Source organism: Neolamprologus multifasciatus, chromosome 22, assembly GCF_963576455.1.
Source record: "Neolamprologus multifasciatus chromosome 22, fNeoMul1.2, whole genome shotgun sequence".
Taxonomy (NCBI): Eukaryota; Metazoa; Chordata; class Actinopteri; order Cichliformes; family Cichlidae; genus Neolamprologus; species Neolamprologus multifasciatus.
The window spans coordinates 2,335,913-2,362,181 of NC_140459.1; the positions used below are offsets into that span (position 1 = coordinate 2,335,913).

Below are 26,269 nucleotides of genomic sequence, written 5' to 3' on the forward strand. Positions count from 1 at the left end.
GAGGCGCTTGGCTGCCTGGAGATACGCCAGATTTTTATGGTCCGTCCACACCACGAAAGGCTGCTCAGTGCCCTCCAGCCAATCAAGGGCCAACTTGATGGCGAGCAACTCCCGGTCGCCCACATCGTAATTTCTCTCGGCCTGAGACAACCTGCGGGAGAAGAACGCACAGGGATGTAGCTTGCCGTCGATCCGTTGGGAGAGAACCGCTCCCACACCCGAATCGGACGCGTCCACCTCCACGATGAAAGGCCGGCCGAGGTCTGCCTGGACGAGGACCGGAGCTGAGGAAAACAGGTGCTTGAGCCGATCAAACGCCTGCTGGGCTGCGGAGGACCACTGGAAAGACAACTTAGGAGAAGTTAGGTTGGTTAGAGGAAGGGCTACCTTGCTGAAATCCCTGATAAAGCGGCGGTAGAAATTGGCGAAGCCCAGGAACCTTTGCATCTCCTTGCGGGTCTTGGGAACAGGCCATTCCACTATGGCTTTGACTTTGGCCAGGTCAGCTCGCAAACGCCCCTGTTCCACAATGAAACCCAGAAAAGAAACAGTTTGCACGTGGAACTCACATTTTTCCGCTTTCACAAAAAGGCGATTCTCCAATAGGCGCCGTAGAACCAGACGTACATGGCTGATGTGCTTAGTCTGCGACCTGGAGAAAATCAGAATGTCATCCAGATACACGAAGACAAAATGGTTGATAAAGTTCCTGAGCACATCATTAAATCAGGGCCTGGAAGACTGCAGGGGCGTTAGTAAGACCGAAAGGCATCACTAAGTATTCGAAGTGCCCCAGGTGGGTGTTGAAAGCCGTCTTCCACTCGTCACCCTTGCGGATGCGAACCAGGTGATAGGCGTTCCGAAGATCCAGTTTGGTGAACACGACCGCCCCCTGTAGTAGTTCGAATGCTGAGGCCAGCAGGGGGAGTGGATATTTATTCTTAAATATCTTGTTCAGGCCTCGAAAGTCAATGCAGGGATGCAGGCTCTCATCTTTCTTTTCTACAAAAAAGAATCCTGCTGCTAAAGGTGAAGTAGATGGGCGAATAATACCTGCGGTCAGAGACTCCGTTATGTAGCATTCCATGGTCTCGCGTTCCGGTTTAGACAGACTGTAGAGCCGACTTGTTGGCAGGGGAGCGCCTGGGAGTAGGTCGATTCCACAGTCGTAAGGCCGATGTGGAGGCAAAGACAACGCCTTACTTTTGCTGAATATCTGGCCGAGGTCCTGGTATTCGGAGGGCACCAAGGACAGGTCGAGGGGTGAGGAGCTTTTCGCAGAGGTGGTCCCAGGATTGTCCGGGACAGCGGCAAGTAAATATTGTTCATGACACCGCGTGCTCCAGCCAGTTACACACCCTTTGGCCCAGTCGATTTGGGGGTTGTGACATTGGAGCCAAGGAAATCCCAGTACCAGTGGTGTGTGGGGGGCTTTGAATACCAATAAACTGATTTTTCAATGAGTGCGCAGCAGGAGTGAGTGAGGGAGTGAGACATTATTTTGGCAGGGCAGCTGAGGTGAGGGAACGCTTTTGTTGTGGCGCCCGCCAGTATCCCCACAATTACTGACGGGCCGACTCTTTTACTCGGTCTGGGCAGGGGTCAACAAAATGTCCTGTTTTTCCACAAAGAAAGCACTCACCGGTCCGTGGTTTGCGCCCCAGTCTAGAGGAGGAAAGCTTGGCTCCGCCGAGCTGCATGGGTTGCTCTTCATCCCCGTGTTGCTCCTCCTCACTTCTCCACATCAGAATAGGAAGGTCCCTAGATGTACCCGTGCTCCCAGCAGGCCGCCGACCATCCCCGGCTCTTTTGCCGAACTCCCGCATATGGTCGTCTAAGTTAATACACATATTGATTAGAGCAGACAAAGCTTTAGGCAGTTCCTTGGTTGCTAACTCACGCTTTATATTCTCGTTAAGGCTGTTGAGGAAGGTTCCACGCAGTGCTTTCTCCTCCCAGCCCGACTCCTCCGCCAGGATCCAGAATTCCACGGAAAAGTCAGCAACGCTCCTCCTACCTTGCTTCAGAGAAAACATGCGATGACCTGCGGCGTCCGAGCTAGCGCCTTTATCAAACACACAGCGAAACTTGCTGAGAAAAACGTCATATGACACAGAGGGCTGGGTACTTAAAACCGCTTGAGCCCATTGAAGCGCCCGCCCAGTCATAAGTTGCACCAAATAAGCGATTTTAGCGGAATCAGAGGCAAAGGCACAAGGTTGCTGTCTAAACACAAGAGAGCATTGCGTCAAAAAACCCCGGCTCTTCCCCAACTCGCCGTCAAATTTTTCAGGCGCGGGGAGTGAGTACTCTCGCTGCCGCGGTGGAGGTGAAGGAGGAAGCGGACAGGCTGCCGCAGCTTCCAGCGATTGGGGCGGGCTGCGTTGGAGCCGTATGAGGTGAGGAAATCATCATACCTTTAAGCTCTGTTATGGCTTGCAGAAGCGCGGTTTGTTCCTTTGAAACATGCTTCAGCATTTCCTCGTGTCGCTCCAAAACCTCCGCTTGGAAAGACAGCTGGCGTGAAGCAAAATCCGCTGGGTCCATGGTGGTGGGATTATTCTGTCACGGAAAAGAGGGACCCAGGCGTGATTTTTGTTCACAGAAACACAGTGCGTTTATTTACAGTGAAACAGACAGGCAAGTCCAACAATTAACTCAAAAGTGCAATTTTCCAATCGTGCTCGTCCCTTGCTCCCAGTGCGTTCCGTGTTGTAACTCCCTTAGTGTGTGTGCTCCCCATCTCGCTTCTCCGCTCGCCCCTCCTGGAGGAAGAAGGAAAATCCACTGTTAGCCACACGCTCGCCGAATAACAAGCTCACATTGCTCGCACGGACTATACCAGTTCGGAGTAATAATCCCACGTCGACTGTCGCTGCGAGTCCAAGTTAAATACCTCTTTCTAGTCGGGAGGAATGATTACCAACGGCTGGTCAGGTAATCAGCTGCAGGTGGCCGGCAACAGCGAAGAGGGACTCCCAATGACGACGGTCGCCAGGACACGCCTCTCCCACGGCGCGCACTTCCGTAAACAGCCCCGAGGACCGGGGAGGGAGAGAGGGAGAAGAAAACACACACTGAAAACATACACACAAGCAGAGTCGTCCGGAAGGACCATCCAACCGTGACAGAGAGAGACCTCTGCACAGCTCAAACGCCAGTTGCAAGAGCTCTCTAACATTAGAATCATAAACTGTGCTTCATATAGGTTTTATTTTGGTACTTTACACGTCACACAGTCTCAAACATTGCTCATATGGCAAGTTCCTCATTTCAGTGTCTTATCTATTAATATGGCTGTGCACTAAAACTTCCTGTTTTTCACTTAGTTTGTGAGTTAAAAGTGGCCTTGCTCTACAAGCCTTTATTAAAGTACATAAAACAATATAATGAGCAGATACACATTAAAAATATTTCTCTTATCCCTAACACCGACCACTTTAAGACATATTAGTGTTCGTGTCACATGTCCCCAGAATATAACATATTTGCATGTTTCCAGTTTCAGTCCAAACTGGCACACAGATCATTTGTTGCACTGGGCCTGTTTACTCCCAGTTAGGAGCTCCGTTTCTAACCGTCTCACTGTTTCAGTGTCTGTGGCTTCAAGTCAAACTGGTTCAGCTGCTGCTCTGCTTTCAGGAAGAGGTCTGTGAGTGACAGAGAGAAGCAGCCAATAGGAGCAGCACAGCTCTTTCTGCTTCCTCTCCAAGTGTTAACATGACTGTAAATACAGTCAGATTGTCCACACAGTCATTGTTTTAAACATATGTGAATGTCGAGTTTGTCCGAAAATGTTGTGCTTACAAAAACGCGTCTTTCAGAGGTGCAGAGCAGCAGCTTGGTATGCAGCTCCAGTGTGTTAGCAGCTTCCCCCTGTAGTTAATGCAGCACGTTTAAATCAGTAGGTCATAGTTGTTCTGTGGTCTGACAACAGGAACAGAAAGATGCAGATTCATTGTGAATTCAGCTGCATCAAAATGCAGTATGAGTGAGTGTAGAGAGGAGAGAAGCAAACTGATGGAAACAGCTAGCAGAAAGCTGAGTGTAACTGAAGCACAAACACAGAGTAACACACACCCAGCACCACTCTGTTTGTTATAAATCAGCACATTGTTGCTCTGAATTTGAGATTTCACAATTGGATGGACTGTCTCCTTCAATATTCTGACATAAACCTTCTTAGGGAGGCTGAGGAGTGTGATCTCCTGAAGTTTGAACCCACCAGCCCAGATTTACAAATCCAGAGGCCGAGTACCCGACTCTCATGTAATGTTGCAGAGGTGTGTTAACCAGGACGGCCCAGCAACAAAGTATGAATGAAATGCATCAGTTTTTCTGCGCAAAATGTAGAAATGAAAGGAAAAGTTAGTGAATGAAATAAAAAGGGAAGAAGTGAAAAATAAATTGTTGTTCATTTAAAGAGTGACTGAGACGTGGTTCAAACTTTCCACATCGACTGGATGAAGCTCAACAGTTCAACAGTTTGTTTCTCTATAAGGCAACAGCAAGAAAACAAACTGTAACTGAGAAAATAACACTTCCTGGGTCGAACCAACTGTGACACTGAGGTGTGACTGTGTTTGTGCTTTTATGTGTGAACGTTCAACGTCTTTAGAAAAAGAAGTTTATACATTTTCTGCTTTTATGCAAACTCAGTCATATATTTTCTCAAAAACTCAACAAAGTACACATATTGTACAACACAGAGTTTTATCTGTAGTTAAGAGAAACAATAAATGCAGTTAAGAAATTTTTATGCAAATTAATCACAGGGTCTGTGTTTCCTTACACGCTGCCACTTCCTCAAAGCTTCTTCCTGCCTGAAAGCAGACAGAAGGCTGGACAAGAACAGAGCAGCTCGATATCTACCAGGGTCAGTGCTGCAGAACTGTTAGAGTACAGTTTAAACTCCTGCTCAGCGTCTCAGTCCTCTCAACATGTCCTCGGATATTTATGCCAAACCAGATCTATCAAAGAAGGTGAGATACAGCAGAAAGGAGGACGGAGCAGAGTGGGAGCAGAGGGAGGTGGATATCTACGAGTGTACAGATGAGATCAGAGATAGTTATGATCATTTTCAATCGGAGGAAGGAGGTAAGTCAATTATACAAATAAATGTACTTCCAGTTTGTTACAGTCAGCTTTTAATGCCAAATAACTGCAGCCCATCAAACATCTGTTTCTCCATGTGCTGTATGAACATTTGTAGTTTATGTTTCACATATTGTTGACTTTTAAGTTCTGTGCACAGAAAAGTCATTCAGACACTTCGAAGTGCAGATGTAATAATAAGTAATACTGTTGTATTACTTATTACTGTATTGTTTTCAGCATCTGATCCTTTTGTGGAGTTACGTTTGTACAACCACAAGTCTATTAAAAGCAGAGTGACAGGAAATAACCACAAACCAACATCCACACTGCTTTCTAACAGGACCACAGACTCAGAATCCTCCTTCAGTCCTGAAGGGCTCTTTCAGATGTGCTACACTGGGTCTAAGAGTGCTGTGCCTCCTGATGTTAGCTGGGATCATCATCCTGTCCATATGCTGTAAGATAAGATACAACCTCTGAACTTCTCCTGCAAATGAATGTATGACTGATACTGAATCCCAGCAGCCAACAAACATGCAGCTTCACAACCAGAACGTGTCCTTCTGCCACAGCAAATACAGGAAGTACATGAAGCCAACACAGAAGCAGCAAAAACTGCAGTTCCTTTAATGACCACTGGAGGCTGATGCTGAAAGCGAGTCAGTCCCCACAGACTCCCATGTTAAAATGAGCACCTTTGCTGCCTTAAAAACATGTTTCCATTCAGGACCAAATGAGTTTTGGTCTCTAAGGATAGTTTCCTCTTCATAAAAACTGCACGGTGGCATTTTAAATGGAATTCTCTGATCAATAATATGAGCTGCTGTGTGGTACAGCCTGACCAACACGTTGGTTTTGCTGACTGAGCTTCTAGTATTTCATGAGTCTGTTACTTAGCACTGATTAGCAGGTGTGTGTCTGTGTGCATGATTCCTGGCTCATATCTTGTGTGTGTTGTGGAGGTGGAGTGAATGTTCTTGTTGTTCCTTCAAACTCTTCACTCAACACGGTGATTCTGTGATTATCTCAACAAAGCAGACAGGCAGCAGCATCTGCTGCAGACTGATGCAGGTGCAGTCACACTATGTTAGACAGTGGCCGTCTGTCATTGTGCGACTAGTTAGTTCACTTGGTGTATTAAGCAGGTAGCTAACAAGCTCATGTTAGCTCCATTCATCTGCTGGGATATATCAATTAATCTTTTTTTATTACATCAAATCACATCAACAGTTGCCTCGAGGTTCTTTATATTATCAGGTAAAGACTCCACAAAAACATAAACAACAACACAGAGAAAACTCCCAGCAGCTGCTGATGTTTGGATTTTAAGGTGGTTTGATTCTAGGTTTTAAATCAGTTGATGATCTTCAGCTGACCTTTAGGTCCTGGTGGAGCTGTGACAGACTTAATGCTGAATCAGGAGAAACATCACGCATCTGTGATGTGAGAATAGAGACGCCTGCAAAAGGACGTCTGAAAGCGGGAAAAACTGTAACAGGAGTTCCTGGAAGCTGCAGGAAGAAACATTTATTAATTATAAATAAGCAGAAAGAGGAAGTGTTGAAGCCTCAGAGCAGCTTTGACTGAATGTAAAAAGACATATTTTCAGTGAGAACAGGCACATGTCACATGAGTCAGAATCTATTCTTTCAAAGCATATAGATAACATCTCTGACTACAGGTGTAGAAATGCTGTTTGATTCTTCACCTTCTTCCTCCACACTGAAGCACAATTATTCTGAATCTTGTCAGTGGTTTTTGTTCACAGTTGATACGTATTTAGCTCATCAGATTTCCTGTAGTTCTAACACCTCCACCCACAGGACATGTTAAAGAACAATGGCTGCAAGTTTCTGACTCTTATTGATATTTGACAAAGCAGAGGAAGAAGATTATTTCTGTTCAATGTTTCACTCATTTTATTTTATTTTATTTTATTTTGATTTCACTGAAATATTTCAGATGCTTTGAACAAGAGTGAAAACAACAAACTTCAAATCATACATGAAGAATTTCAGACTAAATACAACAAACTGAACCACGTTTACAATGACACCAAAAAGAATCACACTGAGCTCCAAGATGAACTTCAAGGTAAGCAAACATCAAGTTCTTATATCACAGATATATTTTCAGAACATTTTAACTTAATTTGAATCTTTTTTTCTCTAAAGACACAAAAACCAACCTGACTCAGTTACAGAGCCGTTATGATGAACTGAGTAAAAAACACAGTCAGCAAAAGAAAGAAGTGAAGAAGCTGAAGGAGAAGATAGAAGGTAATAAAGTTTGAATAACTAATAGAAAACATCAGTGTTACACAGTGATAACCTGATTGTGTCTTTGTTTTGAATCCTAAATGTTTGATGCTGTGTAACAGTTTCTCTGTATAAATGTAAGTTTCAGTTAATTATGAATAAGAGAGAAAACCTGAGTTTAAATGAAGTATTTACAGGGAAAATGACAGGGACCAAAGATTAATGTGATACAACATGACACAAAGTCTGTCTTTAAAACATGTGTTTGACTTTAAGGGAAGTGGTGTCCAGAAGAATGGACGAGATTTGGAAGCAAGTTTTACTTTAAGTTCAATGAGAGGAAAACTTGGTCTGAGAGCCAAAACCACTGTAAGACCAGAGGAGCTGATCTGGTGATGATAAACAGCAAAGAGGAACAGGTGGGTGTGTTTGTTCATGTCTGTGTGATCTTTGATGGAGCTGACAGTCATCTGTTACTTGTGTTTTTGACCTGCTGTCAGTCTGTGACCTGCTTCCTGTTTCCACTCTGATGGATTTCTCTCTGATTTCTGCACAATGGAAGAAAAGTTTCATCACATTTATTCTTCCTTCAGACATATTCACAAGATGATGTCACCACAACAGAAGTGCTGAATTATGACTGGAGACAATATTTGTGTCTCTTCTCAAACAGGAATTTGTCAATCAACTGAACATGAGAGGACTTTCCTGGATTGGTCTGGAAGCCAAACACACATCAGGAGGATATAAATGGGAATGGGTGGACGGATCAGCGCTGACACAAACGTGAGACATCAGTTTGTTTCTATTCCAGAGTTATTATTTAGAAGTGAAACATTGATGTTTTGGAAGATAGATCAGCAATACATGAGTTGAGCTATTTTCCAACAGCCCCACAAACTGAATGTAAAGAAAAGCAGAAATCCTCCTTTGAATGAACAGCTGTGCTTGAACTCTCTTCATCTGCAGTCTGTGATGACGTTCAGTTACAACAAGTCAGTTTGAAGAAATCAGGATTGAAACATGTTCAAAGCAGCGACCGACACATTTCACTTTGTTCAATTTGTCTTCATGTTTTTTGTGCTGTAATGTTTCTTTTCTCACAGAACAAAAACTGTTTCAGAGAATTCCTGTCTCTTCTTCTTTGGTGTTTGTAAAACTTCAGAACATATGAAGGAAGAAGCTTCAGTAAATATGACCTGATAGACACACATTTCAAAGTGATGTCTGTAAACAGCTGACAAAACAGTTTCAAACAGCAGAAAGTCAGCTCTGACTTCTTTTTATTCTCCATTTTTACAGCAGGAAGATTTCATATTCATCAAAGCTTGAAAGCTGTTTTAGTGTGCATGATGATTCTCAGAGAAAAGTCTAAAGGAGGGAAAGTGGGCGAGAAACCTGGGAAAGAAATACAGGAAATATTGGAAATATTCCAAAAGAGACTCATATTTATATGAATGTGACAATAGTTATGAGTTTAGTCCAGTTTCATATCAGATTTGATCTCTCTGACAGGTTCTGGAAAGAAACATATGGGGATCCCGAATATGGTTACCATGGAGTCTGCTGTACCGTTGATGGGAAATGGACATGGTACAGTTCTGGATCAAGGACCTTCATCTGTGAGAAATGAATTTGGTGCTTTGATGTAAATGTTTGAATAATCCAACCAAAGACACCTCACGATGAAATGTCCTGCATGAGCCTCAGACTCAGCTTACAGTCTTTACTTGTTCATTCTGCATCATATATTGATTACATATATTGTCCCTCTGTGCTCTGTGCTGTACAGTAAGGTTGGAAGTCATCCACACAAAACCTTGAAGTACTTCATTACTCTGTAGTTCCAGCAAATTGTTCTAATAAAAGTCAAAGTGCAGCTTGTCTTTACTTTGGTTTACTTGGTTTATTCATCAGTCTGTTGGTCCTAAAACTACAGTAAATATCTTGTTTCTAAAAGTTCAGAAAAAACATATGTTTGATTAATAAGAATTTTAAAGGTTCTGATCAGCTGGAATATCAGAAGGACATTTTTATACCTCTGTATATGTGAAAGTGACAGAAAGGCATTAAATGTTAATTGTGTTGTGTGAGTCATATATATATTTAGTATTGCATTCAATATGGAAGTTGTATTTAAATTTTTGTATGATGGATTTGAAAAAAACAAATATTTCATAAAAGGCTTTAAGTGTTGATGACTTTAATTACAGATAAAATAACTTACTCAGTAACTTATTGGTTGAATTGTAAAAGAGAGAAAACGGCTTCAGAGCTCTAAGTGTCGCTATATTAAAGGTTCAACATTTAACTTGGAGACACTTTGAAATATTTCAAAACATCAACAGAATATAAACAAAACATCTCTGATGTCATGTTCAACACATCTACATATGAACTGAAGTTAGCATCCTCTAAGCAGCTAATGCCAGAATGTACTCTCATGTAATAGCACTTTGTACCACAAGAGGCTGTAGTGAGTCAGCATCTAGTCTGCACTGAGCTCACATTTGTATAGTTGTTTTTGTACTACAACATTAGGTCAGACCACAAGTGTGTTGTTCTTTTACAATAAACAGCAAAAATCAGAAAGTGTGTTTGGATTGACAACAACTGTGATGACACATTATAACCTGTTATTAAAGTTCTGCCCCTGCTTTGATCAAATGTGGGTTACTGCTGGTTAGTTAGTGTGACTTCATACAAACCTGTGTGTTACACCAGTGGAAGAAGCTTTTCCTTCATCAGTCTTCTTGTTTCTTACTATAGGGGTGAACAGCTACACTAACACTCTCTGGCTCTATGCTGCCCCCCTGTGGTCACAGTTGTAGTCAGTGTTGGTATAAAATGTTTGAAAGCTTCAGCACCACAGACAGCTACAGGCAGCTCCACCCTCTCTGTACCATGTCTGCAACCTGTAACTTCAGTGTGTTGGATTTAAATATTGAAATAAATAAACTGAAAGTGTAAAATATGTAAATGTACAAAGAAAATGTAGAAAATGTAGTGGTCCACGAATAACTACAACTTTAAATAATTATCATCATAGCGATGGCCTGATGGCGGCAGTAATGGAAACATTAGAGTACCACCATCATCAGTTTAAATTTATCACACAGCAGTGAAAGTATCTTATTGTATAATCACAGACTGACTGACAGACAGTCAAATTCAATGTTTGACAGAACAAGTCTTAACGTTAATAAAGACGACATCTTAACTTAAAAACAGTTTTTATGTGAAGAAGAAGAAAAAAGACTATCAAAGTGACATTTCTGGACACATTGGAGCTTGTGGATGGATTTTTGAGTGAGACCAAAAAGAAGTGAAAGAGACGATTAATATTGTGCAGTTGAAAATATGCCGACCGAGTAACATTATTAATGTGTGAATTGAAAGATAGAGTACTGTCGAGGATGGCACCCAGACTTTTCACAGAGGAAGAAACGAAGACCGTCAAGTTATTGATCGTAATAGAGAAACTGTTGGTTCTGGATAATGTTGATTTAGAGTCGACCAAGAGGAGCTCAGATTTGTTATTGTTGAGTTTAAGAAAATTAGTGTCACGACCGAGGCCGTCTCAAAAGGAAAAGGACTCAATTGCTGGACGCCGAACAGCACGTAAGTAGTTTCACAAATGCAAAATAGAACAACTAAACCTAAGTGGTTTATGTAGCCCGAGCTAAGTGAGCAATCTGGTCATTCGTCAGTGGAAAACAGCTGCTCCGAGGTTTGGACTGGAGAGAGAGTCAACATGGGTCCGTGGAAAGGGTCAGAGTCACTGAAAATAGAGTATAGACGTTCAGGTAGGGTTCGGGAGGAATATGGGCAAGCTGTGAGTTCTGAATCTTCCTGAGTACTGCTTACTTGCCGCGGGTGGTCTGTAGTGGCGTGGAGGGATGAGTGGTCCAGGTATGTGGTCCAAAATTCCTGGCGTTGAGGCAGGGAGGCAGGCAGGTGAATGTGGTGAACAACCCGTGGGACTGGCAGGTGGTCCAGCGTCCGGATGGGAGCACTTCGGCAGAGATTTGCGTCCGGCTCTGGCTCTTAGGTGACGGTTTCCTCGTGGCTGCGTGCAGCGCGGCTAGTGGAGGGTCTGTGCTGACGGACGTGGGTTACTGACCTGGTAGCCTGGCTGCCCCTGGGTGGGTCCGGGACGGGCGTGAGGTTCTGGGGGCGCTCCGGCTCTGGGCTGGGGCCCTGGCCGGGCCTCGGGGGCTTGGGTCCTGGTTGGTGTGTTGCCGGGGTTGTGGGCAGGTGGGTGTATGGGGGCCCAGCCCTAGGGCAGGGTGCCGCCGGTGCGTCGAGCCACCTGGGAGGCTCTTCAACTGGTGGGGGAGGTTGTCACATCTTGAAGGAGCTTTCCTCTCTTCAGGAACTCTCTCTGCAGGAGGGGGAGATACAGGAGAGGTGGAGGAAGATCTCAGCCTGGGCGTCTATTGTCTTGTGTAGTCTGGAAGATGAGTGGATGATGGGGTTGGTGCAGTTTTCTCTGTGGTGGGGTCGGGTGGACTGTCCCGGGCTCTGTGGGGCCAGGCGGCGCGATGGGCCGCCAGTCTCCAGGTGAAGGCACAGCCATGGAGTCGTCCACTAGACAGTCCCAGATGGCCGTCGCTACCTGGGGGTTGATCTGGCACACCGTGGACGCACTGACTCTGAAACTGAACGCGATGGTCATGAAGGAGTCCCCGGTGGCAAGGAACCTGGACAAGATTGTTCAAAATTAGTATTATGTGTACCGCAGTTACAAAATACATTATTCAAATTCCAAAATACTTTTGTGATGTCAGATTTAAATTACAAAACATAAATCTTACATAAAACATTTTGTAATTATAAGGATAATTACATAATATATATTAGATATAATATCAAACAGTCAGTTGTGTTTTGTTTTAACTTTAACATATCATAATTTGATTGGTAGCAACTTTTACCACTACAGTGAGCCAATCACTCATAATTCCTAAACATGTCAATCAGGTAGGAATGAAGTAAGAGCTTAATAGAAATAAAGAGTTGTATGTTGACATGTAGCCCTTTCCTTGCTTATATCATTAATATGTCTGAAAAATTAATCTGTGATAAGACAGCTTATCAAGATAGAATATGCTAGATAGAACCATATAACTAAAGATGAACCAAACTGTTCACAATTTTATCTAACTCTCAGTTTTAAGAAAGTCTGGTGACTTGATGAGACCTTTCGAGTATCACTAGAAATATTATAAACAGTCGTCTCCATACCACAGTTTGCTTTCAGTAAACACCGACGGCATTCATTGATAGCATAGCACATCCATGTTAGCAGTCTATAAACGATAGTTTAGCATATATTAGCACAGGTATCAATAAAGGACTACCGTATTAAACACTTTTACTAACCTCAGGCAGACGGACAGGCGCTCTGCAGGTGGGATTGAGCGCCTGTAGTTGGTGTCTAGGCGGGCGATGCTTGGACCAACGCGCCCTGCTTGATCCCGGCGATGAGTTTCATTCTTCCTGGTGTTTCTGAAATGATGCCTCTCACTGTGGGTCAACAGAACATCTGGCACAGGACAGCTGTAATGAAAGAAATTGAAGAAGTTTTGAAAAAAAAAATCTTGGAAATGCCCTATATGTGAGAAGCAGATTTTGTATTTACTTTTCTTTTCCAATCAAGATAACTAAAAGTATAATTTTCACCATACAATTACTAACCTTGTCATCTCCTGCACTGTCTGTTTTGGGCTCTGGGCTTGTCCTTCCCAGCGCTCATGAGACTGCTTTGCTGCACTGTGGTATGAGGTGCTAACCTGTTGACAGTGTTGGGAAGATTTTAAAATGTACTCCACCAAAGATTATAGAAGTAATGTATTCTGAATACTTTACAACTACATGAATGTACTATTGCTGTGTGATTTATTACTATTACTGAAGGCTACTCGCCATACCAACACCAACTAGATGTTAAAATCATAATATAAATGAGTAACAGTAGGTGGACATTAGGTAAGGCTGCACTTTTTGCAGCGATCTCATGTAGAAAACTATTCCATGCGTATATAAAACAGGTCAGCGGCTCCGAACCGTAGTAAAGGGACCTCTGGCTAATACGTCGGGTTCGTAGCTGAAAACTAGCTTTACTTTGTTGTCTGGGTCAACTTTGCTAGCGAGAGACAGAGAGAGGCGTTGAAAGGCTGCTCCAACAGAACTTATTGTTTTTGGAGGAAAACACGAACACGGTGTACAGTCGAGTCTTAATAGCTTACTTACAGCTGGGCTCGTCAGGCACTCTTCTTGGCTGCAGTGGTTATTATTATATTTACATGCTTCCAGCTCCCGTTTCTGCTCCGTGACAGCTCGTACTTTTCCTTTTTCTCCCTCCCTTGCTCACAGACACATAACGGGTATGGCAGTCCATTCTCCCTGCAGCACGGACTACACTGCCCATGAGGCTACATTGTTTTGGGCGATGCCTGGAACACTCTGCTATTGCCTTCATATTAAATCATTTTTGTATAATAATTTTTAGAGGCTCTTATTGCGTGTTTTGTTTGGGTTTCCACCGGCGTGGAATTACCAAAAATAGAGAGACCATAACCTAACATATGAAACAGGAAAATACCGACATGTAATCCATTTATTTCAACAAACTAACTGTATTCTCAATTTAACCTATTGAACGGTAACTGTAACGGATACATTTACTCATATTTTGTATTTTAAATACGTAACACGCATGTATTACGTTACTGCCCAACACTGCCTGTTGATGAGATCTTGTGCCGTTCCTAAAACACCGGCCTCCAACTCCTAAAGAGACACGGGTGTCCCTAAATTTAGCTAATATTAGCTTCGGGCTAGCTTGCTACGACGAATAGACTAATACCAGCATTTTACCACAACTTCACCAGATGTAGCTAAAAAAAACTAAACTAATGTCCAGTCCAGTGGGACAGCAAGGAAAGATGACAAAAAATGATTACTTACTTGCGGTTTGGAGGGTCCAGCTGAAATTGAAGCAGCCATTGAAAGACAGGAAGAGAGAAAGATGGCAGCTTGGTCAGCACTAGTGGCCTCTATAATGTATGCAAATACACGCAGGCCGGAATCCCCGCCCCAGAGCGCCCCCAGACGCCAAAACACTGCCAGCAGATTGAAACTGAAAAATGGTTTGAAACTGAAAAATGGATTGAAACTGATAAATGGTTTGAAACCGAAAAAAAATTGATTGAAACCGAAAAAAAATGGATTGAAACTGAAAAAAAAAATTGTAAGCGAAAACAAAAAAATTACAGTTTCAACTAAGTGTTTTTCACTATCAATTTTTTTTCGGTTTCAATACAAGATTTTTCAGTACATTTATTTCAGTTACAATATTTTTTTTCGGTTTCAATATTTTTTTCGGTTTCGTTTCAAGGTGGCATCGTTCTGATTCCACAGAAATGTCCCTCAAAAAAAAACAGTCTGCACACAAATACGCAGAATGTTAGATGTCCACATTCCTTAAATGTCCTTGTTCCTAATGTCCTTGGTTCTTTTTAAATATTAAAATAAATTTGCATCTTGTGACACATTAAAAGTAAATACACTGGCATTACTGTGCATCACCCGCAGTTACAGCTACAGCACAGCTATTGCACCTGAACTGCGCATAACCACTTAGCTGGCCGCAGCTGAACTAGCAGGCCCAAGAAAGGAAAAAACACTAAGCACTCATAATAAACAAAACTGTCACAACACTGCAATACTATGAAAACACATCTTAAACATAATTAAACACATTTACTACTATTCTGACTGGTTAGTTGTTTTTTTTCAGTGCATTAAACTGCAATAGCGGTGCTAAGTGAGCTAGGCTAACTCACCAGAATAGTTCAAAAAGTTCGAAGAAACACTCCGACTCCTTCGAGGTAGGTACCCGTCTGTGGTTCACCGCTAACGACAGCTCTCTCACAAATATTAATTGAACCTCTTTTCTCTCTTTCAACTGGGAAAAACCGTGCTCCGCGGCAGCATGGAGTTTTTCCTTGCCGTCTTTGTTCTTCTACACCACACACCGCGCACCGAGCTGCAGGTGATGCCTTCAGGGCAAGCCCGGAAATTAAACTATCAGACGAGAACTACGATGCATTCAAAGAACCCTGTACTTCTGATTGCTGTAAAACTTACCAGGGTTACATTTGTTTCTTTTTTCATTCTAGCTGAAGTCCGGGACAAACTGTGTTCCTTTTCAAATCAAATCAAATCAAATGACTTTTATAGTCACATCACATGTGCAGTTACACTGGTACACTACATGTGAGTTAAATTCTTGTGTGCGAGCTTCACAAGCAACAGAGGTGTGCAAAAATACAATACCATAAGAACAAGCAAAATATAAGAATGGCTAAATCTGAGAATTATATGAATAAATATATGTACAATATAAGAGTGTATGCATATTACTGAATGTGTATACTAAATATGTTTTTCTACGTGTGTGTGTATATATATTTGTGTGTGTGTGTGTGTGTGTGTGTATATATATATATACATATTTTACAAATTAAATAGAGTAAACAATAAAATAAAATATATAAAATATACAGAGGTTGGTAGTTGGACATGTGCAAAACAAGTGGCATTTATATACAGTGTGGAGTGCATAATGTTGAAGTTCCAGTAGTGAAGCTGAGGTGTCTATGAAGTGTTCAGCAGTCTGATGGCCTGGTGGAAAAAGCTGTCTCTCAGTCTGCTGGTTCGGGACCGGATGCTGCAGAACCTCCTTCCTGATGGAAGTAGTCTGAACAGTTTATGGCTGGGGTGACTGGAGTCCTTGATGATCCTCCCCGCTTTCCTCAGGCACCATTTCCTGTAGATGTCCTGGAGGGAGGGAAGGTCACCTCCAATTATCCGTTCAGAGCACTGCACTACTCTCTGGAGAGCTTTGCTGTTGTAAGCGGTGCTGTTGCCGAACCAGGTGGTGATGCATCCAGTGAGGATGCTCTCAATGGCACAGCGATAGAAGGTCCTGAGGATGCGGGGGCTCATGCCAAATCTTTTCAGTCTCCTGAGAAAGAAGAGGCGCTGTTGCGCCTTCTTCACTGTTTTGTTTGTGTGTACTGACCACGTAAGATCTTCAGCCAGATGTACACCAAGGAAGCAGCAGCTGACAGATGGAGAGAATAGACAGACTGTTCCCTGTTTGTGAAGGACTGCTAGAGAAGTTTAAAATAACTAATTGTCTGTCCTGAATCAGTCTTATTAGGTAATGTTCAAATAATGTTATCATCCCAGTGTTTGCAGTGTGGGAGAAAGTACTCAGGGCCTTCAAGTTACACACTATGAAAGGTAGCAACAAGTTTAATATTCAGAAACCTAAAGTATGTATCAGCAGCAGAATGGAGCTACAAATAAATGTTTGTTTCAGTTCTATGAAGCTTTGAGTATTTTGGATTAGTAGCACTGCTGTGTTTGTTGCATCATATTGCTGTAATTGTTTATATGCTTTATATATTCTGAGGTAAGTTGATCTATAGTGTTACATCATATTCTATAAGGATGTTATGTGTTTGTAGACTTTCTGCCCAGTTTGACCCATTTAGCAGAAGTCAGCCTGTTTTTTTTTTTTTAAACAATGTCTTTTTTTATTAAGAGGTTTCCTTTTATACACATAAACATCAACATATATATTATACATATAAATAGAAAGAAAAGAGAAGGATTACAGATGATCTGTACATTAAGGTTAAGTAGTACATTTAAGCTGTAAAATGAGTTCAGATCTTCGGCTGTGAAATAAAAGGAAAGAAAAAAAAGGGAAAGAAAGAGAAAAAAGAGAGAAAAATATAAACAAATGTATAATATATCCCAAAGTAACATAATCCCTGCAAAACAATCCCATTCATTCCCACCCAGGTCACTGCCTGCACCTGCACACTGTAATTCCACACCTGCCTTAAGAGAGTTTGCTGAAAAATTCTTATAGATTTTGAAAAGCATCAAGGAAGGGTCCCCACATGTTTTGAAATTTCCCAGTGGAGTTCTGAAGTGAGTGTTTTATCTTTTCCAGTTTTAGACAGGCCATGAGGTCATATAACCACTGTTTGTGAGTGGGAGGGGCAGCGTCCCGCCACCTCAGTAGGATTGCCCTTCTGGCCAACAGGGAACAGAATGATAATGCCTGTTTTTTAGAGGCCGGTAGAAGCACCTCATTCCCACTGATGCCAAACAGAGCAAGAAGGGGGGCAGGGGCCAGCGTCACACTGAGAATCCTGGACAGGGTACGAAAAACCTCTGACCAGAACTGAATGAGGTTGGGACAAGACCAGTACATGTGGACCAGTGAGCCTTCAGCAGTTTTGCATCTGTCACAATATGGAGTGATTTCAGGGTAGATACGGGATAATCTGGATTTTGAGAAATGGGCTCTATGCACCACTTTGAACTGGATTAAACAGTGGCGGGCACATAATGATGTTGTGTTGACATGTTTGAGTATAGATGCCCATGTTTCGTCAGAGATTGTCATGTTTAAGTCTTCTTCCCACAGTGTCTTGAGCTTGGATGAAGAGGTATGTGTCAAATTTAACATTTTATTGTAAAGCAAGGAAATCAGCCCTCTATTGGTTGGATTGAGTTGTAGGATAGTTTCTAGTAGTGTAGGCTCTGGTGGAGGGCTTGAGCCTGAAGTCTGGGAACAAATAAAGTGCCTGACTTGCAAGTATCTGAAAAAGTGTGATGGTGGAAGAATATATTTATTAGCAAGTTGTTCAAATGATGCTAGTTTGTTGGCTATGAATAGGTCCTTAAAGCAAGTTATTCCACTTCTGTGCCACTCCGCAAACCCACCATCCTGGGTCGAAGGTTTAAAGAGATGGTTAGATGCAATGGGGCTGAGAAGGGAGAAGTCACAAAGTTTAAAATATTTCCTAAACTGGCCCCATATTTTTAATGAGTGCACCACTACAGGGTTGGGAATGAAGTTGAATGAAGAGGATGAGAGTGGAGAACAAAGTGCAGCTGGTAAGGATATACTGTTGTCACTATGCAATTCCATAGTGACCCAGTCAGGACAACCACTCCGATTATGGTAAAAAATACCAAAACACCAAACATCGTATGTTAGCAGCCCAATAATAAAAACGAAAGTTGGGAAGTGCAAACCCACCCTCAATTTTAGATTTTTGAAGATGCATCTTATTAAGCCTTGGGCGTTTACCCTGCCATAGTTAAGATGAGATGACAGAGTCCAGCTTATTGAAAATAGTGTTGGGAATGAAAATGGGTATGGCCTGGAAAAGGTATAAAAATTTGGGTAGAATTTTAATTGAATTGATACATCCTACCAGAGACATAGAGAGTGGTGTCCAGTGGGTAAGGGACCGCTTCACTTGGTTCAGCAATGCACTCACATTTTCTGTGAAAAGGTTTTTATGAGAAGTCAGCCTGTTTAAGGCTCTGATATCTATTCTGTATGACTTAAAGCAGTTATGACATGGTCTGATTTTCTCACCCAATAAAGGAATATTTCATATATCAGTCTACTCTTCATTCTATCAGAAACAGTTATCACAGCTTGTACATTTGCTTTTTATAAATATATGTAAGCAATGAGCCAAATTTAGTAATGCCAACATACTGAAGGAACAACATTTGTCTCTTATATATGATACAGCTATATATGCACTGTCAAAGATACTTGTCTTTGAGTGAAGATTTAAGGTGATAAGACATATAAATAACTGCAACTTGAATCTGTACTGAGGCTCAGTATTTGACACAGAGTTCATGTTCACTGCTGTAATAGCTAATAATGATTAATATAATAACTATAATATTGGCCATATTATATTTACATTACCACAGTGAGATGACTTTAGTCTCATGAACAACATTAGCTAATTGTTATTTACTAGCTAATCTTAAATGACTGTTCAGTACAGAAATGAAGCCCAAAAATCATGTTTTACTGTCCTGTGGTCTCAGCCTCAGATACTTATCAAATCACACAAAGCTCTTGTAGAAACAAACAAACAAATGAACAAAATATGTTCTCCTTCATTTCTGTCAAACAAAGTTATATGACATGTTTCCAGCGGTTAGTATCATGGTTGCTAGGCAACCTGGGAAGCGCGACGGAGACTAGACCGTCCCATACAGCCCACGTGTTTGCAACAAACTTGCCGTTTATTTTGCAAATCGACCTCAACACTGCCCCTAGCGTCCTGGGGCAGTGTTTTGGAGTTTGCATGTGTTTTGGAGTTTGCATGTGTTTTGGAGTTTGCATGTGTTTTGGAGTTTGTACATGCGTTGTCTCTAGGGGTCACCGTAAGTTTCATATCAGATAAGAAAAATATTTTCAGAAACCGTTCAGATGCACTTTTATCATGTTCGTCCTATAAATTTGTTCCATCATGTGACTCGGCTGTCATATAAACACTTCTGTGTTCTTATTTAGTCACAGATCAGATCATCACATCTGTCAGGACAGAAAAACTAGCAGCAGTAAAAAGTACTGCAGAGTCTCAGGTTCGTGTTCAGACCAGGCTCTGTGCTGCAGCTCAGCCCCTCTCTCTCCCCCCACTTTCTTTACTGTTTCAATGGTCTCTGTCCAAAAAACAACAACAAAGAAATATCTGTGAAAAAGTAGAGTTCATAAACTCAAATCATGAATGAATAAATAAATAAAATAAAATGCAAACATTTTATTTTGAAGGAAATTTAGTTTAATTTGTTGAACAAACCTTCAATAAACCCAGAAAGTTGATTCTGTTTATCTGGACTTTGTGTTATCAGTTTTAATTCTAACTATGGACAAAACGTGGTTTAGCTTTTCCTGTCATGACCTCTGCACTTCCTGTTCAAAGCAGCTCACAGAGAGACAGAGGAAGCGAAGCGACAGCAGCATCAGAATACAGAGGACCAACATTTACTTATGATTTACTGCAGAATCAGAATCAGCTTCACATAGAAAAGCTCCAGTTAACAGAGAAACACAGCGACTGAGTGACAGCTCTGCTGTACAGGAAACTGATACTGCTGAAAACTGAGCATCTTAAAATGTCTTCCATCATCGATGAGGATCCAGAGTTGAGCATGAGTGTGAAATACAGCAAAGGAGAGGACAGAGGAGAGAGACTGGAGGGACTGGTCCTCCTCCATGAGAATGTGGACTCCAGCACAGACCATCAGGTCCCTGTTTCAACACAGGACGGAGGTAAGTATCAAATACTGAGGGATCAGGAATCAGGAGAGACTGTTTCCATCTTCTCAATAAAATATCAAACTAATACAGATCCATCAAAGCTTTTGGGTCCAGAGACTCAGTTTATTCATAGTGTGGAGGAAAGTTCAAGCTTTGGTGAAGGTGTGCAGTCTCTGCTCTTATTATGGTTTATATGTTTCTATATTTTTAATGTTTTCTGTTTATTTAGAGAATAAATGATAAAAATTGTCTAGTTTAAAGTATCAGTGTGTTATTTTAGTAAGTGTAGAAACTCTTCAGTCTCCACAAGCTGACAGAAAAGTGTTGGAGGAGTTATCTCACAGATCAGTGGTGAAGGCAGAAATATAAGAAACAAGGAAGTGTTGGTCGACACTGTGGAGCGAGTATAACCACGGAAACTGCTCAAAGCACACTTTTCACAGCTAGTTTTAGCTGACAGGAAATCAGACCAATGAATAACAACTCTGTTTTCATTTCAGTAAATCATGGAGATATTGTTTTAATGACATAATATTCATATTATAATAACCAACATTGTCTTCATGATCTGGTCTTTGTGTGAAACACGGCTGATACACATTCGTCTGTTTCTGAGTCACATCAAAGCGTTTCTCTGTCAGAGTCTCTGTTCTCACATATGTAAAAGTCACCTGAAGACAAACATGTGACAAAGTCTCCTGTAAATATCAAAACTGCTAGAATGAACTTGTTCAGCTCATCATCAGGTCGGCTGCAGGTGGAAAGTCTTTCTGACGATAAACCAATAAAATACGCTTGAAAAATGGGAAACAAATTATGATTAAAACATGTTTAATAATTAAATTAACAAATGATTTTCTCCATTTTGCCTTCGTAGAAATAAAAGCCCAGGAGAAGCTTCCAGCTGTGAAAAGAAGCCGTTTCAGAGCTGTTGAAGTGAAGCTGGTGGTTCTGTATCTGCTGATTCTGGCTGGAATCACAACACGCTGTGAGGAGTTTTATTATCATGCTCATGATACACTCCCATGTTAAAATGAGCACCTTTGCTGCCTTAAAAACATGTTTCCATTCAGGACCAAATGAGTTTTGGTCTCTAAGGATCGTTTCCTCTTCATAAAAACTGCACGGTGGCATTTTAAATGGAATTCTCTGATCAATAATATGAGCTGCTGTGTGGTACAGCCTGACCAACACGTTGGTTTTGCTGACTGAGCTTCTAGTATTTCATGAGTCTGTTACTTAGCACTGATTAGCAGGTGTGTGTCTGTGTGCATGATTCCTGGCTCATATCTTGTGTGTGTTGTGGAGGTGGAGTGAATGTTCTTGTTGTTCCTTCAAACTCTTCACTCAACACGGTGATTCTGTGATTATATCAACAAAGCAGACAGGCAGCAGCATCTGCTGCAGACTGATGCAGGTGCAGTCACACTATGTTAGACAGTGGCCGTCTGTCATTGTGCGACTAGTTAGTTCACTTGGTGTATTAAGCAGCTAGCTAACAAGCTAATGTTAGCTCCATTCATCTCATAGGAAAATGAAAAACTTTATTTAAATCATTTTAAATTTTAAATCTTCGGTTTTGTTGCATTTCTAACCAGATATTTTGGTGAGTTTGGAAAAAGAGCAGCTGAAGGACGAGATGGAAGGTAAGAAACTATTAAAAACTGTCAGAGTTGGAGACGGATTTGAAAGGTAACTGATTTTACATTTTGAATCAGCTTCTTGTGTTAAGATAAAAAAAGAAACAAACCAAATTACAGCAGCTGACCTCCCAAACTAACATAAACAGGAGAAACTGTTCACAGTCAAAGGCAGCTCAGCCCTACAAACTCCTTCGAAGTGAAACAGGAAACACACAGTGAGAGCTGCACTTCCACAGGAAGTACCTGATCACATGGAAACACCTGTGATATGAGGAAGTGTTGATTCCCAGTGTTGTCTGTTCTTTCAAAGCATATAGATAACATCTCTGACTACAGGTGTAGAAATGCTGTTTGATTCTTCACCTTCTTCCTCCACACTGAAGCACAATTATTCTGAATCTTGTCAGTGGTTTTTGTTCACAGTTGATACGTATTTAGCTCATCAGATTTCCTGTAGTTCTAACACCTCCACCCACAGGACATGTTAAAGAACAATGGCTGCAAGTTTCTGACTCTTATTGATATTTGACAAAGCAGAGGAAGAAGATTATTTCTGTTCAATGTTTCACTAATTTAATTTAATTTAATTTAATTTAATTTAGGTTCTTACAAAAATATTTTAGATGCTTTGAACAAGAATCAAATGCAAGATGAACTTCAAGGTAATTGACTCCTGGATTCTAAAATCACACGTAACTATTGTCAGAACATTTTAACTTAATTTGAATCTGTTTTCCTCTAAAGACACAAAAACCAACCTGACTCAGTTACAGAGCCGTTATGATGAACTGAGTAAAAACCACAGTCAGCTACAGGAAGAAGTGAAGAAGCTGAAGGAGAAGATAGAAGGTAATAAAGTTTGAATAACTAATAGAAAACATCAGAGAAAACCTGAGTTTAAATGAAGTATTTACAGGGAAAATGACAGGGACCAAATATTAATGTGATACAAAATGACACAAAGTCTGACTTTAAAACATGTGTTTGACTTTAAGGGAAGTGTGATGAAGGATGGACGAGATTTGGAAGCAGCTGTTACTTTATATCCAGTGAGAGGAAAACTTGGTCTGACAGCAGGAGAGACTGTCAGACCAAAGGAGCTGATCTGGTGATGATAAACAGCAAAGAGGAACAGGTGGGTGTGAAACAAGACTGGGTGACCTTTGACATGTGAGGCACAAAATGCAGCTGTTGGTTCAAAATGATCTTTAACAGGTGATTGGATGTTACTGGTGAGGGGGACGATGTACTGACTGACCTCCTCAGAGAAACTGAGCCAAACAGCACAACTTCAGTTTGAGATGAAGGAAGTTTAAATCCATGAAGTGATGACAGAGAAGCATTCACTGAGGCAGGAGAGGCTCGACAGAAAAGCATTAGTGTGTGTGTCATCTGCACAGCAGTGCTAGGAGATCCCATTAAAACCATTAAGCAGATGTCACAGGAGCAGCATTTATAAAGAGAACAGAATTGGTCCAAGGATTGAGGCATGTGGGACTCAGATGAGGACACACATTGATTAATATGAAGTATCTGTTTGATAAGTATGAAGAAAACCATGTGAGAGCAGCACCAGTGATGCCAGTTTGTAGTGTGTTAATAAGAGGAGCACCATCAACAGTATGAAGGCTGCAGAGAAGTCAAGCAGGACTCAAATGGAGTCTTTATCCCAGCGCAGAAGAATCTGGTTAGTAACTTTCATGAAAGCTGTTTCAGTGCTGTGGTTTGTCTGGAACCAGGTTGGAATTGATCAAAGATCTGAAGGAGCTGACGAGCAACTTGATTTAAAACAGTGGGATGTAAGGAGGGTTGATCCCACTCAGAAAGACTCTGGCTGTTTGAAAGTCAGCTGAAATGAAAGGGACTGATTTCTAATAGAGAGAAGTAAGGGGGAGATGGCAGCAGGAAGGAGTTTGAACTCCAACAACAGAACTGGATGAGAGACTTGGGGCGGTTGAAGAGGTACAGACTTGAACTCTGACCTGATACTGTTGATGTTGCCAGTGAAGAAATCTAAAAATGTCCACAGTCATTAGAAGACATGGGAATGACAGCAGTTTGTCTCTGGGAAGACAACACTGACTGTAAGCCTGTCAAAGATGATACATCTGTGACTGGATAGTAGGTCAGACATGTGGAAGGTCAGCGTTATGTGTGGGGCCAACAACATGATGCACTACATGAAATGATGCTGCAGTGTTCATCCATTGTGTGGCAGTGTTGTTAGAGGGATCATCAATAAGTAAATTAGAGTCATCTACTAAAATGACTTTATGAACAATAACAGATGAGAGAAGATTAGAGAATCCATTCAGGAAATGATTGCAGGATTTGGGAGGTGCATCGATTACAATACAGCAAACTGGATATTCACATTGAATTATGAAGGAGAGAAAATCAAAGCAGTTAAAGAACCAGGATTAAATGGGAACCAGTTCAGATGATCCTTAGAAACCAAGTCAACACAAAACATTGAAATAACTGAAATGTTATAAAATGAGAGAAATCCTCATAATCCAGATTATTTTTCTGATTCAATCCAATTGAATCAAATGATTTGTTAACACTGATTCCACTGCAACACTGACTGAGCTACAGGAGGAGCTGATATTCATTGATTCTTTGGCTCTTTCTGATTTCTGCACAATGAAAGAAAAGTTTCGTCACATTTATTCTTCCTTCAGACATATTCACAAGATGATGTCACCACAACAGAAGTGCTGAATTATGACTGGAGACAATATTTGTGTCTCTTCTCAAACAGGAATTTGTCAGTAAATTTGAAGGAGAGTCCTGGATTGGTCTGAAATCCAAACCGACATCAGGAGGATATGAATGGGAATGGGTGGACGGAGCACCGCTGACAGAAACGTGAGACATTAGTTTGTTTCTATTCCAGAGTTATTATTTAGAAGTGAAACATTGATGTTTTGGAAGATAGATCAGCAATACATGAGTTGAGCTATTTTCCAACAGCCCCACAAACTGAATGTAAAGAAAAGCAGAAATCCTCCTTTGAATGAACAGCTGTGCTTGAACTCTCTTCATCTGCAGTCTGTGATGACGTTCAGTTACAACAAGTCAGTTTGAAGAAATCAGGATTGAAACATGTTCAAAGCAGCGACCGACACATTTCACTTTGTTCAATTTGTCTTCATGTTTTTTGTGCTGTAATGTTTCTTTTCTCACAGAACAAAAACTGTTTCAGAGAATTCCTGTCTCTTCTTCTTTGGTGTTTGTAAAACTTCAGAACATATGAAGGAAGAAGCTTCAGTAAATATGACCTGATAGACACACATTTCAAAGTGATGTCTGTAAACAGCTGACAAAACAGTTTCAAACAGCAGAAAGTCAGCTCTGACTTCTTTTTATTCTCCATTTTTACAGCAGGAAGATTTCATATTCATCAAAGCTTGAAAGCTGTTTTAGTGTGCATGATGATTCTCAGAGAAAAGTCTAAAGGAGGGAAAGTGGGCGAGAAACCTGGGAAAGAAATACAGGAAATATTGGAAATATTCCAAAAGAGACTCATATTTATATGAATGTGACAATAGTTATGAGTTTAGTCCAGTTTCATATCAGATTTGATCTCTCTGACAGGTTCTGGGCAGAAGGATGGTCAGATGCTTTTTCTGAGTACTATGGAATCTGCTGTGACGATGATGGGAGATGGATAGGGTCATATTATTCTTATTCAGTGACCTTCATCTGTGAGAAATGAGTTTGGTGCTTTGATGTAAATGTTTGAATAATCCAACCAAAGACACCTCACTATGAAATGTCCTGCATGAGCCTCAGACTCAGCTTACAGTTTTTACTTGTTCATTCTGCATCATATATTGATTACATATATTGTCCCTCTGTGCTCTGTGCTGTACAGTAAGGTTGGAAGTCATCCACACAAAACCTTGAAGTACTTCATTACTCTGTAGTTCCAGCAAATTGTTCTAATAAAAGTCAAAGTGCAGCTTGTCTTTACTTTGGTTTACTTGGTTTATTCATCAGTCTGTTGGTCCTAAAACTACAGTTCTGGCTGTTTTTTAGGTTTTTCAACTTCAAATATTTTCATAATTTTTTACCCATTAAATTTTAGTTTAATG

General features: G+C 41.2%; 2 protein-coding genes across 6 annotated transcripts; one reads left to right on the plus strand and one right to left on the minus strand.

Moving 5' to 3' along the window:
* Positions 1–3,826: 3,826 nt before the first annotated feature.
* LOC146492558 (uncharacterized) lies at positions 3,827–26,147 on the plus strand. Of its 3 annotated transcripts, none has more exons than XM_085149229.1 (7): positions 3,827–5,097; positions 5,438–5,554; positions 7,060–7,191; positions 22,914–23,018; positions 23,165–23,304; positions 24,934–25,040; positions 25,770–26,147. In XM_085149229.1, the coding sequence occupies exons 1-7, from the start codon at positions 4,941–4,943 to the stop codon at positions 25,888–25,890; spliced, it is 879 nt and encodes a 292-aa protein (XP_085005355.1). In that variant the 5' UTR covers positions 3,827–4,940; the 3' UTR covers positions 25,891–26,147. The 3 variants fall into 3 exon arrangements, with proteins under 3 accessions (XP_085005355.1, XP_085005354.1, XP_085005356.1); XM_085149228.1 differs by lacking the exons at positions 22,914–23,018; positions 23,165–23,304; positions 24,934–25,040; positions 25,770–26,147 and adding exons at positions 7,272–7,376; positions 7,632–7,774; positions 8,029–8,141; positions 8,871–9,245 and having other exon boundaries at positions 3,829–5,097; XM_085149230.1 differs by lacking the exons at positions 3,827–5,097; positions 5,438–5,554; positions 7,060–7,191 and adding exons at positions 19,889–20,538; positions 21,404–21,514; positions 22,125–22,172.
* On the minus strand, positions 11,728–16,442 carry LOC146492559 (uncharacterized). Of its 3 annotated transcripts, none has more exons than XM_085149257.1 (4): positions 15,206–15,454; positions 13,056–13,150; positions 12,741–12,917; positions 11,728–12,058 (listed from the first exon to the last, which is right to left on the minus strand). In XM_085149257.1, exons 2-4 carry the CDS (start codon positions 13,061–13,063, stop codon positions 11,779–11,781), a joined length of 465 nt encoding a protein of 154 aa, XP_085005383.1. In that variant the 5' UTR covers positions 13,064–13,150; positions 15,206–15,454; the 3' UTR covers positions 11,728–11,778. The 3 variants fall into 3 exon arrangements, 2 of the variants coding, with proteins under 2 accessions (XP_085005383.1, XP_085005382.1); XM_085149256.1 differs by lacking the exon at positions 15,206–15,454 and adding an exon at positions 14,328–14,511 and having other exon boundaries at positions 11,741–12,058; XR_014872039.1 differs by lacking the exon at positions 11,728–12,058 and adding an exon at positions 14,328–14,347 and having other exon boundaries at positions 12,084–12,917; positions 15,206–16,442.
* Positions 26,148–26,269: the final 122 nt, after the last annotated feature.

Bases quoted from the DNA above. Each gene is read 5' to 3' on its own strand.
- LOC146492558 (XM_085149228.1), top strand. From the start codon at position 4,941: ATGTCCTCGGATATTTATGCCAAACCAGATCTATCAAAGAAGGTGAGA. The intron at 5,555-7,059 runs GTAAGATAAGAT...GAAATATTTCAG, and splicing joins CATCATCCTGTCCATATGCT to ATGCTTTGAACAAGAGTGAA. The intron at 8,142-8,870 runs GTGAGACATCAG...TCTCTCTGACAG, and splicing joins GGATCAGCGCTGACACAAAC to GTTCTGGAAAGAAACATATG.
- LOC146492559 (XM_085149256.1), bottom strand. From the start codon at position 14,366: ATGGCTGCTTCAATTTCAGCTGGACCCTCCAAACCGCAA. The intron at 13,151-14,327 runs GTAAGTAATCAT...CACTGTCAACAG, and splicing joins CTGGACCCTCCAAACCGCAA to GTTAGCACCTCATACCACAG. The intron at 12,918-13,055 runs GTTAGTAATTGT...CTTTCATTACAG, and splicing joins ACAGTGCAGGAGATGACAAG to CTGTCCTGTGCCAGATGTTC.